Source organism: Andrographis paniculata, unplaced genomic scaffold (genome assembly GCF_009805555.1).
Source record: "Andrographis paniculata isolate CXL003 unplaced genomic scaffold, ASM980555v1 Contig78END, whole genome shotgun sequence".
NCBI classification, from domain to species: Eukaryota; Viridiplantae; Streptophyta; class Magnoliopsida; order Lamiales; family Acanthaceae; genus Andrographis; species Andrographis paniculata.
Window position 1 is genome coordinate 1,950,422 of NW_026137615.1, and position 12,452 is coordinate 1,962,873.

At 27.5% G+C, this 12,452-nt stretch overlaps 2 protein-coding genes across 2 annotated transcripts; both read left to right on the forward strand.

Annotated features, from left to right (window-relative positions):
* The first annotated feature begins 343 nt into the window (after positions 1-343).
* Positions 344-3,102, forward strand: LOC127239639 (probable xyloglucan endotransglucosylase/hydrolase protein 26). The gene is made up of 4 exons (XM_051257878.1): positions 344-511; positions 1,217-1,317; positions 1,463-1,656; positions 2,611-3,102. Exons 2-4 carry the CDS (start codon positions 1,264-1,266, stop codon positions 2,990-2,992), a joined length of 630 nt encoding a protein of 209 aa, XP_051113835.1. The 5' UTR covers positions 344-511; positions 1,217-1,263; the 3' UTR covers positions 2,993-3,102.
* Positions 3,103-5,244: 2,142 nt separating this feature from the next.
* Positions 5,245-8,926, forward strand: LOC127239635 (probable xyloglucan endotransglucosylase/hydrolase protein 26). Its single transcript, XM_051257875.1, has 4 exons — positions 5,245-5,472; positions 6,373-6,473; positions 6,606-6,799; positions 8,347-8,926. Exons 1-4 carry the CDS (start codon positions 5,301-5,303, stop codon positions 8,726-8,728), a joined length of 849 nt encoding a protein of 282 aa, XP_051113832.1. The 5' UTR covers positions 5,245-5,300; the 3' UTR covers positions 8,729-8,926.
* Positions 8,927-12,452: the final 3,526 nt, after the last annotated feature.

A 12,452-nucleotide genomic window follows, 5' to 3' on the forward strand; every position in this document is an offset into this window, starting at 1 on the left:
GCTCGGAACAAATAATAATAATAATGTTTGAAACATAGGGAATAACAAAAAATGTACACTCATATTAAAATTAGTGCCTAAAAGTATGAGCAGGTGACAATAGTTATTATTAAAATTTGTGATAATTGAATAAAAAAATGGAAATATATAATATATATATATATATTTATACATAAAATACTAGTATGTAACAAATTTATATTCTTCAATTTTATCTTGAATCATTTTTTAAAGCAATCCTTTAGTTTATCTGAGTAAGGTGTTACTCATCGATCATCCACATATACAAAACCGATTGCTCAAACAAAAAATTCACATCTCCTCATTGATCAAATGGCTAGTTTTTTCCCCTCGAACCTAACGGTTTTCATCGCGCTATTGGCACTTAATTATTCGAGCATCGTTGGGGCGAACTTTCTAAAGAATGCATGCATCATAGAGTGGGGCGCCGAGCATTCGGTATTTCAGGGTAATGGCGACTATGCGAAACTCACCCTCGATCCAATCTCAGGTGTGTAATAACATATATATATGTTCGACATCAAATTGTATATGATAGTGTAAAGAAAAAGGTCTCTTCTTACCGGTTCTAAATTTTGAACCGTACTCGAGAGTTTCCTATCTCATATGGAGCATCAATTTTTTTGGTATCATGTTACAATATCTATCGAATAGGATTACTCAATGTAAATATATGGTCTCTATGTATGTTGAGTAAAAAATATGAACTAATCCATTTTATTTAGGCTATTGTTTGATTTGGCTCTATTCTTTTCAGTTTTTTTGGTAATTTTACGTTACAAATATACGATTTTCGATAAAAATATAGTAGTATATTTTTTATATAAAATATCAAAATTTCATAATTATTTTATTTAAAATAAAAAACCAAACTACAAAAACGAGAAGGTGTGTTCTTTTGAGGGTTTGTATTTTATATTTATGATTTAAATAAAAATTGAATTGAAATAGTTATATAATATGATATAAATAGGTGTTATATAATATTCTGAATGCAAAATTGATTGTTAATATATATAAGTTAAAAAAATTCAAAATAAATGTTTGATTTGATATTTTTGAAACAAAATTTGATAAATAGTAAAATTTTGAATAAAAAAACCCTTAGAAAACTTTTATAGAAATTTAAATCGTAAATTTTCTTTTGACAAATTTTCGTAAAACTGTTTGTCTTTTTTTTTTTTACTTATTACAGGATCAGGAATTCAATCGACAAAATCATTTTTGTATGGAAGCATTGAAATGCATATCAAATTGGTGCCGGGAAACTCTGCTGGAACAGTAACAGCATACTTTGTATGTATAATAAAATATCGATATAGATCATTCTTGCACTTCATAATATTATAGATCATAAATAGATTCATATACGATTTTTTTTTTTTTTTCTTAATGACAAATCAATGAACAAAAATGGTTGATTAAATGTCATCAATGGCAGCTATCTTCCCATGGGGACAACCACGATGAGATCGACTTTGAGTTTCTTGGGAATGTGTCGGGGGAACCATACATTATCCACACGAACATATATACCGATGGGGCAGGAGGCCGAGAACAGCAGTTTTACCCATGGTTCAACCCGACACTTGATTACCACAACTACACGATTCAGTGGAATCCATCTCAAGTTGTGTAAGTGAAAATAGATATCTTAGAAAATATCATCGAAAATTTGCACTAAAAATCGAACAAAAGCTTTAATGTATGAAAAACATTTACTATTCATCCCAAATTATACATCCAATTAAAAAACATTGATGAGAGAATAGGAAATCATAAGTTTATTCAATCTCGACAAAATTTATAAGATTTTTATAAAAATAGACGAGTTTATATTGAAGGATTAGATGTTGATTGATTCTTTCTGTTGAAAATGATAGATAGATATTTATAGTTTATATGCTGTGTGTTATATATATACACACAACAATCAATTTTGTCTTCTAAGTTTGTTCGATGATATTTTATTTCTATAAGTAGACAATATCCGAATGTACTTTTCCGATTTTTTATACAAGTTGTGAATCTAAATTGGGACGTAAAATTAATGAAGTATGAAATTTAGAAAGTAAAATTGTTGCATTGGTAAGATTATGTTCCAATGTTTAAGATAAAATGTTAAGTTGCTCCAATGCTTAAATCTGCAATTATTTTGTTTTTGATATATATATATATATGTATATTACTCTATAGCATGTTTAGAATTGGAAAAATCATATAGAGTGTTTATTCATTAATCTATTCTATTGCAAATTTGATTAGATATTTGATGCATTTTACCAATTATTTTCGTCTTTTCCCACCTTTGAATTGAATAAAATTTGTATGGTTCACTTGATGTGGTTTTTGCCATTTAAATTCATTTAGGGCCTTAAAAATTGCGTATTTCTATTTTTAGGGATTTTTTCTTTTTTAAGTTTTGCAAATTTTCTTCCTTTTTTTAATTAATCATAAAATTCCGTCCAATATTTGATCAGAAAATTTTCTTTTGTTCGATTATCTCAATTCTTACAATTGACATCATTATTTCATATCAATACATTTGCTAACAAAACAACTAACATGACAATATACCCTAATTTTCAGATGGTATGTGGATAGTATCCCGATAAGAGTGTTCAAGAACTATAAAAGCGAGGGTATTCCATACCCAAGCAAACAGGCGATGAAAGTGTACGCGAGCATTTGGAATGCGGATAGCTGGGCAACAAGAGGTGGTCTCGACAAACTTGATTGGAATAAAGCACCCTTTGTAGCTAAATTGCGCCATTTCAGGCCGAGGGCTTGCATGTACAATGGACGCGATAACATTAGGACATGTAGAAATGTCGAAAACAGTCAGCTAAGCAAAGTAGAACGGCGTAAGATGGATAAAATACGAGACAAGTATTTGGTTTATGATTATTGCACAGATTTTGAACGATACAAAGGATTGATGCCCGGCGAATGTCTTAAGCCGCAATATTAAAGAGAAAATCGACGGGGGAGAGAATGATTAATTAGCTTAGCTTAGGCTTGGAGTAGGATTTGTAAACGTGTTATATGTGATGTTATTTATTCGATTCATTCATTCTTTAAACATATATGAAAGTTGGGGTTCAAATTCTAGAATTTATGAAAAAATATTTTTAGAATTAATATATACGTAAATAAATAAAAATTGAATAAATATTTGAATTACCTATAGAATATTCTTTCTAGAGAAAAAATAAATAAAATGGGTTGGAAAATAATTAAAATTTAGATAAAAGATATAAAGAAAGATAACTATAGTTAATGAATGACCATATCAAATAGACTCATTATTTTATCTTTAAAGATCTTCTCTTGGAAAATTGGTTTGTTTCAAGTGTTCTCTCTATCTTTTTGTTCTTCATAACCTTTTTGTTCAAAAAGAAATTTTCAACCAAAGAAAGAAATATTTTTTTCAACCAAAGAAGAAAATCAATATATATGAACATACTTACTTTCAGTAATATTAGACAACTTGTTTGTCAGTATTTCAACTGTGATTTGCTCGTTAGTTGCTCGTGGATAGATGTCTAAAACGGGGCCGTAGGAGAGGATAGAATTAGCCGTCAATGTTTGTTGAGTCTTAGAATCCGTTGTATACCTAGCGATATATTTATTGAACCTCTCCTTAACTGAAATCCCCAATATGCAGATCCATATACGTAATTAGATCATCAAATCTTGTGTGCTGTTTTGTTTGTGTTTGAATTTAGCTAACTATAGATAAGTTTTATTTACACACAAACGTTAGAACTATGGAACAATCACGTATATTTTAGAAGTGCAAATCTCTTATAGTTTTCTTGGCCCTGTACTGTCTATGAGGTGTTGGCCTTCGGAAACCATTTTCTAACATATATATTATAGTACAAGCTCATATCAAATAGGGAATGCAACTTATATGCTCTTATAATTTCAACTATACATTGTGTACAGTGTAATTATGTTACTCCCTCCGTCCCACATACCATGTCCACGTTATCGTTTCTGTCCGTCTCACATGCCATGTCACTTTTCTTTTTTGGAAAATAATTACACACTTTAATCTCATTTTAAAATTTTTAATTTTATTTTTTTAAATTTTAATTAAACTAATTAGTTATCTTAATCTTAATTTATAATTATTTATATTATCGGATAATTATTTACACCCCTCCTAAAATACCGTATCTACGGTGTAGCAAACACGGTATGTGGGACGGGGGGGAGTATTTTATTATGCCTAATCAATATAGTCTGATTAATACTAATCAATCCTCTAATTCTCTCCACCAAATAATGATAATAATAATAACAATAATAATAAATTCCAAATAATACAAACTGAAAAAAAAAAAAAAAAAAAACCAACCAATCAGAATCCTAATGATTTTATGTGGAAATACATTTTTTTTTAAATTTATATTAACATTACAGAATAAAATATTATATGCATCTATATGTACATGGGATAAAATTGCAAAAAATATCATATATATATATATATTTCATTATCACTTTGTATTTATTTCGCATGTTTGCAAAAATTGTTATTTTTGTCATTGAGCCACACGTGATGTGACGTTCACACTACGCGCGGTCACGCATGATCGTGTGACCAAATGATATAAATAGCAAGATAAATATATAATATATGTGAAATATATTTTTTCAACCAGATAAATATAGGACAAACGTGATAATAAAGTATATATAAGAATTTTTTTTTTTTGCAATTTTCCGATATCTATATGAATGAAAATATATAATATTTCATTGTGAACGTTTTAGTGGCAAAATAGCATTACTGTATCTTTTCCATTGAATCGAGGAATTGGCAGATAAGATCCATTTTCTGCGGGACTGTTTTATTTTATTTTATTTTTTATTTTTTATTTTTTCAGATATGGTTGGAACCATGTGTTAAAACATTTCTTCAACTTCAATAACTTAAAATTTCCTCAGAAAAAGTCGATATTTTATTGAACTACTACACTACTAATACAAAATTATTCAAGTTGAGATATTCAAAGAACACCTGTTTCACTACAAATTTAACTTATCTCCATCTAGTTCTTAAACAAAGTTATATTAAATATTACATATCATCATTTCCAAAGCCATTGAAGCAATTTTTTTTAAGCAATTCTTTGGATTATCTAAGTAAGGTGTTACTCATCGGTCAATTGCATATATACATAAAAGATAGCTTCAACACACTTCTAGCAAACTACAAACCCTCTTCGGATATCATTCTGATTTGATCCGATCAGCACCCAAAAATAATGACCAATTTTCAGTACTTGAAGTCAGCATTTTTGGTCGTATTTTTGGCATTTAACTCGAGCTTTATCGTAGCCAATTTTCTAACGAACGCGTGCAAAGAGTGGGGAGTCGAGCATTCGGTGTTTCAAGGTAACGGCGACTATGCGAAACTCACCCTTGATCCAATCTCAGGTATGTAAATACATGTTTTGAGATCAAAGTTTACATAAAAATTTGTTCTCTACTTCACTAATAGGATTTATAATTGTGTTATATTTTTTATGTTATTTAAGCCATATATTCATTCTTTAAAAAAATAATAATGAACATGAAGTTTTGAATTGTAGAAAAATTTGAAGCATATTGAACACACATGGAATTTGGATGAACTCTCTCTACAACATTTTATTTTATTTTATTTTGGTTTAATTGAAGTGTTCTATAAAAGTTTTTTTTTTTTTTTGGCGCAAAAAATGTATCAAGTTGGTGTCCATTTTAATATATTGAAGCTATTTTCCGCGACATAAATTTAATTGGCAACAAAATCCGTACTAATATACTAAAATTAGCACTAATTTGAAAATTCCGAAGCCATTATATATTTATTTTTTTAAAAAAATAAAATTAACAATTTCTTCGAAAATTCCAAAGTCATTTCAAACCCATTGTTTCCGGTTGGCTTGTGAGTTTAATGGATATGGCCTCGGAAATTCTGAAGCTTTTGGAAATGATCTCGGAAAGTCCAAAGCAACATAAATTGCAACGAGCCTCGGAACTCTTTTAAATTCCGAAGCAATTTTTCTAAGGCTATATAATTAATCAAACATGGTAGTGTAGAGTAACAATATGCAAGTTGTTCTCTACTTCTAAGGCAAATTCAATTTAGCAATTCCAATCGATGGTGTCACATAAAGAAATTCTTATGCTGGATTGCTAAAATATCGACATTGAATAGATTACTTATGAGACCAATTTAAATTTCAATACTTTAAATTAAGAAATGACATAATTGATAATAGGCTTCATAGATGGCATTAAAATGTAAGAATTTTTTTCTAAAATCCTCTCATACTATTGATCATCTTGTTACAGGTTCAGGAATTCAGTCTACCGAATATTTTTTATACGGAAGTATCGAAATGCATATCAAATTGATACCGGGAAGCTCAGCTGGAACAGTTACAGCATATTATGTATGTGTAGTAAATCATGATCATAAAGGGATTCCTTATTATTCGATTTTTTTCTTTTCATTTCTAATTTCAATTATATCTATAGTTTTGACTAACAAAAAATGGCTGATTAATTACTATGATCATTGCTAGCTATCTTCCCGTGGAGAAAAGCACGATGAGATAGACTTCGAGTTTCTTGGAAATGTGTCCGGACAACCTTACATTATCCATACGAACATTTTTACTGATGGGGCCGGAGGTAGAGAACAACAATTTTACCCATGGTTCAACCCAACACGTGATTTCCACAACTACACGATTCATTGGAATCCATCTCAAGTTGTGTAAGTGAAACTCGATTCTATGTAACGAATTCCTTATAGTAAACGTAGATAACTTATAAAATATTGTAACTTTTTTTTTTTCCGATAGGTCTTTAAAAATGGAATAAATATTTTACTGCGTATAAAACATTAGATTTTCTTCCCACAATATAGATCCAATTAACTATAATTGATGAGTACATAAGTGAGTCAATGTCTAGTCTACATTAAAATGAACATGAAATTCAATAAATTCTTATAAAAATACATACATTAAGAAATGAATTTAGGAATCAACGTTAATAGTCTCTTGTTTACAAAGATTGATTGGTTTGGTTTATTTTGTATTTTGGTTCGAAGAGATAAAATATTATGTGAGATATAAAAAATGTGCGTGTAATATTAAAATAATAAGTATATGTAATATATTAATTTTTTTGGAAAAATGTATTAAACTTTTTTTTAAAAAAAAAAAAAAACCCACCCCAATTGTTTTGCTCTAGTTAAAGGGTAATTTGCTTACTATATAAATGACGGACTCTTGGAAGAGCAATATGAGCAAGTGCTCCCTTATTGCAAGAGAACCCATAATTTTAGAATTGAGTCCATTATTATTAAATATATTAAATTTTATATTTTAGTTATTTTTTTCTATAGTTATTCAATTTAAATTTAATTTTAAAATTAAATCTTATCAATCTTTTATCTCTCGTGATCGCCACTGCCTATTAAAATTCAACTTAAATATTATTTTTATTTGTTTTTATTTGTACAATGATTTTACAATGAAAGATATATTTAGAGTTCATAGTTATTATTATTAGTGTTGTTCTTGTTGTTATTATCATTATACTATTAGTTTTACAATAATCAAGATATTATTTATTTTTGATTGATGATACATTTTGTGCTTATGTCCTTTTAGTGTATATATATGATTAAAATAATTTATATTTTTGTAGACTTTATTATTATATTTATCGTTAATATTATTTTAAAAATATATTTAATAATATATTTATGGGGTCTATAATTTATTTTTTTGCTCAATGCCTGAAAAAATTCCGAGACGGCCTGACTATATTTGATCATTTTTCAATTTTATTTTTTTAATATGCTTCTACAACTTTTTGGTCTTATAAGTTGTGATAGGTTGTAGGGTGTGTTCGCTTAATTTTTTTAATTTTTTTTTCCCATTTTTTCAGTATTTAATCATATCAAGTTTTTGTGAAAATAAATTATTTCTCTCATAAAACAATTTATCCAAATTGTTATTGAAGTAAAAAATTAGAGTCATAATTGCCAATAATAATAATAATAAAACATTTATGTTTTCTATCCGCTCGTGGAACAATCGTCGTGTGAACATGACGCACAGTCGGAGGATAAAACTGACAATTTTTGCAAACATGTAAAATATATTTTTCCAGCGAAATAAATAAAGGATAAAAAATGATATTTTTTTAAGTTTTCCCACTATAATATTGTTACAAATTTGATTAAATCATTCCATATAAATACATGTACATATAAGCACTATTAATCCAGCTATAAACCTTAAATTTCAGGTGGTACGTCGACAATATTCCGATAAGAGTGTTCAAGAACTATAAAAGCGAGGGCATTCCATACCCGAGCAAACAGGCAATGAAAGTCTACTCGAGCATTTGGAATGCGGATAGCTGGGCAACAAGAGGTGGCCTCGACAAAATTGATTGGAATAAAGCACCATTCATAGCTGAACTGCGCCATTTCAGCCCGAGGGCGTGCATTTACAATGGTAGTGATAGCTTCACAACATGTAGAAATTTCGAACACATACAACTAAACAAAGAAGAACGGCGCAAGATGAATTATATCCGAGAAAAGTATATGGTTTATGATTATTGTGCGGATTTTGGAAAGTACAAAGGATTGATGCCCGGCGAATGTCTTAAGCTGCAATGTTGATGAGAAAATCGGCGAGGGAGATGATCGATCTTTAAGTTTAGTCTTGGGGTCAGATTTGTAATTGCAAAATAGTCCGTGTTGTTTGTATGATTTATTCATTCTTTAAAAAAAAAAAAAACAAAAACAAAAACAAAAGCAACGATAGTTAATTTTGATTCTATTATATTTTTTATGTAAAGGATGCAAATGATTCGATGTTTTGGGCAATAATTTAACAATTTTCAATTAATTGCAATTTGTTTGTACCATTTTTCTTCGATCGATTTATTTTAAAAAAAAATTTTAAATCATTGTATACCAACATAGATTTACATCGAGTCATCCGAAAATCTACCGATTCTCCTCAACAAGGAATTTAAGGCTGAAAAACAATTTTTCAAGCCAACAATAACAATAAAAACCAATTATCCAATAGAAATTAGGTAATTAAGGGGTGTTTCTTTTGAAGAGATTTGAAAAAATTGAGTTTGGGTTTAGAATTATTTGAATTTTAAGATGAATTTAAAATTTGGTGTTCTTTTTTGTTTATAGATTTGGTTTGAGTTTGAAGATTTTGATGTACATTGATTTGATAAGTTAAAAATAGTAATAATATAAATGTGTATTAAATTAAATTATAAAATTAATAATAGTGTAATTTGAATATTAAGTTGCGTTAATTATAAATAAATATTTATATTTTATTTATTTATATTATGTTATATTCTCTCCGTCCTAAAACAATAGTCTCATTTTTATAAATAACTATATCACTATAAAATTATCTCCTCTTTTTCATTATTATTACACTATTATCACTACTTTTTTACACTAATATACTCACAAAAAGTCATTTATCCATACTTTTTACCAACCACTAATATAATATTAATATTCCTTAAATTTTGTGTCCAACACCAATAAGACAGTACTTTTGGGACAAAGGGAGTATAAAATTTTATTCTTAAAAAAGTTACATATATATTATATATTTTATTAAATTATTATTATTAAAATAATCAAAAAATTATTCTACTATAATTTTGCATGGCCATGCAAATATGGCCTTATATTGTATTTTTTATTTTTTTCTAAAGGAAAAAAGTCAATATGTCAACTACCTATACTCTAAACTGCACAAATTGTCATCTTCATATTAGACTAGCGCCCAAACTATTGTGCAGAATAACCGCACTGTTGTTTCGGCCAAATCTGTCCTAAAGAAGCATACCTAAATTTCTGCCCCATGTTGTTTTTTCATTTGATTACTATAATTTTGCACGGCCGTGCAAATGTTGTCTTATATTGTATTTTCATTTTTTAAGGAAAAATAGTCAATATGTCAGCTATCTGTACTATAAACTGCACAAATTGTCATCTTCACAATAGATTCATGCCCAAACTATTGTTCAGAATAACCGCACGGTTGTTTCTGCCAAATCTATCCAAAAGAAGCATACCTAAACTTCCGCCCCATGTTTTTTCATTTGATTACTATAATTTTGGACGGCCGTGCAAATGTTGTCTTATATTGTATTTTTATGTTTTTTAAGGGAAAAAGTCAATATGTCAGTTACCTATACTTTAAACCGCACAAATTGTCATCTTCACAATAGATTCACGCCCAAACTATTGTTCATAATAACCGGACGGTTGTTTCGGCCAAATCTGTCCAAAAGTAGCATACCTAAACTTCCGCCCCATGTTTACTATAATTTTGGACGGCCGTGCAAATATTGTCTTATATTATATTTTTTTTTAAGGGAAAAAAAGTCAATATGTCAGTTGCATATACTCTAAACTGCACAAATTGTCATCTTCATATTAGACTAGCGCCCAAACTATTGTGCAGAATAATCGCACAGTTGTTTCGGGCCAAATCTGTCCAAAAGAAGTATACCTAAACTTCTGCCCATATTTTGTCATTTGATTACTATAATTTTGGACGGCCGTGCAAATATTGTCTTATATTGTATTTTTTTCTTTAAGGGAAAAAAGTCAATATGTCAGCTACTTATACTCTAAACTTCACAATTTGTCATCTTCACATTAGACTCAGCGCCCAAATTAATGTGCAGAATAACTGCACGGTTGTCTCGGCCAAATCTGGCCAAAAGAAGCACATCTAAACTTATGCCCCATGTTGTTTCTTCATTTGATTATTCTACTGTAATTTTACACGACCACACAAATGTAATCTTATATTGTATTTTAATTTTTTCAAAGAAAAAAATTCAATATGTCAGTTACCTATATTCTAAACTGCAGAAATTGTCGTCTTCACGTTAGACTCGCACCCAAACTATTATGTAGAATAAGGGCACGGTCGTTTCGCCAAATCTGGCCTAAAAAAGCACACCCTAAACTTCTACCAAATGTTGTTTTTTCTTTTGGTTATTTCGATATTCTATATAAAACAAGTGCAATATATCAAGACTTCTTTTAATGAAAGCTATATTGTTAGTTTATCAATAAATGACAAATGTAAATCAAATTAAGGGAATGAATAGGATACTGAAATTATATTGTCAGCACACGTACCGTAAGAGTAAAAAATAATTATTATAATTTATATAATTATATAATATAATTACTATGATGATATAAACTTAAGTTTAAAATTAATGTACAAAAGCTTCATTTCTAAATCCCAAAAATATACAAATTAATCCTCAAATTAAATCCTCAAGTTAATTATAAATATACTCCTTCGGTTCGGATAGATTATGCCACTTTTTTTTTGTCACAATTATTAAAAAATATTATACTAAAAAATTTAATTATATTTAATTTAATTGATACGATAATTGCAATAGAGTGAAATATATTTATTTATTTAATATTTTGTGAATAAAATAGTATTTGATTTAAATATATATTTAAATCATGTGTTTGGTTGGATTTGTCCAAAAAACTTTACTATTCATAATTTTTGTTATCTTAAAAATATAAAATAAAACTCTCATTTTTTTTTATATTATATTAAAAAATAATTTCACATAAATATTTAAATTAAAAAAATTTAATATTCAAGACTTTAAACTCTCTAACAAATACATCGTTAGAATTTATTCAAATAATTTTTTCTTCTAAAATTATTAAATTAAATTTTTATTTTTGTAATTTATATCACTATATATAAATAAATTTTCAAATTATCACATTAATATCTATTCATGATAATTATTCAAATAATAATAATAAAAAGAATTACTATCAATATTCAAACTCAAAGTTCAAACCTCAACCCAAATGTATTGTTAAGTTTATTTGCAATTTTTTTTTTTCAAAAAAATATCAAATTAAACTCTTATTTTTTATTTTTTATATTATATTAACAATCAATTTCATATTCAAAATATTATATTAATAACTATTTATATAACATAAAAAATTATTTAAATTAAAAAATCTTAAATCAAATACAGAGTTAAATTTATTAATTATAAAATATTTTTTTTAAAAATACTGAAATTAAAATTATTTTTATTTTTAAAATTTTCAGCTACTTCCACTTTAGGTTCGATTTTTTTATATCAATACCAGAGTCGAGTTTTTGAAATTTAGAATCATATTTTCTTTTGTCAATTATGATTCAACATAAGCAAATATAAAATTTTTAAATAATTGTGATTAAAAAATAAAATAAAATATTTTAAATTAGTTAAAAAAAATTAATTTGTATTTAAACTTTATTAGTAATTTTTAGAGAGGATTATTATTATTATAATAATATATTTACAAT

Excerpts from the sequence above, each read along its gene's own strand:
- LOC127239639 (XM_051257878.1), top strand. The coding sequence starts at position 1,264 with ATGCATATCAAATTGGTGCCGGGAAACTCTGCTGGAACAGTAACAGCA. Across the intron at positions 1,318-1,462 it reads GAACAGTAACAGCATACTTT|CTATCTTCCCATGGGGACAA; the intron begins GTATGTATAATA and ends CATCAATGGCAG. Across the intron at positions 1,657-2,610 it reads TGGAATCCATCTCAAGTTGT|ATGGTATGTGGATAGTATCC; the intron begins GTAAGTGAAAAT and ends CCTAATTTTCAG.
- LOC127239635 (XM_051257875.1), top strand. The coding sequence starts at position 5,301 with ATGACCAATTTTCAGTACTTGAAGTCAGCATTTTTGGTCGTATTTTTG. Across the intron at positions 6,474-6,605 it reads GAACAGTTACAGCATATTAT|CTATCTTCCCGTGGAGAAAA; the intron begins GTATGTGTAGTA and ends GATCATTGCTAG. Across the intron at positions 6,800-8,346 it reads TGGAATCCATCTCAAGTTGT|GTGGTACGTCGACAATATTC; the intron begins GTAAGTGAAACT and ends CTTAAATTTCAG.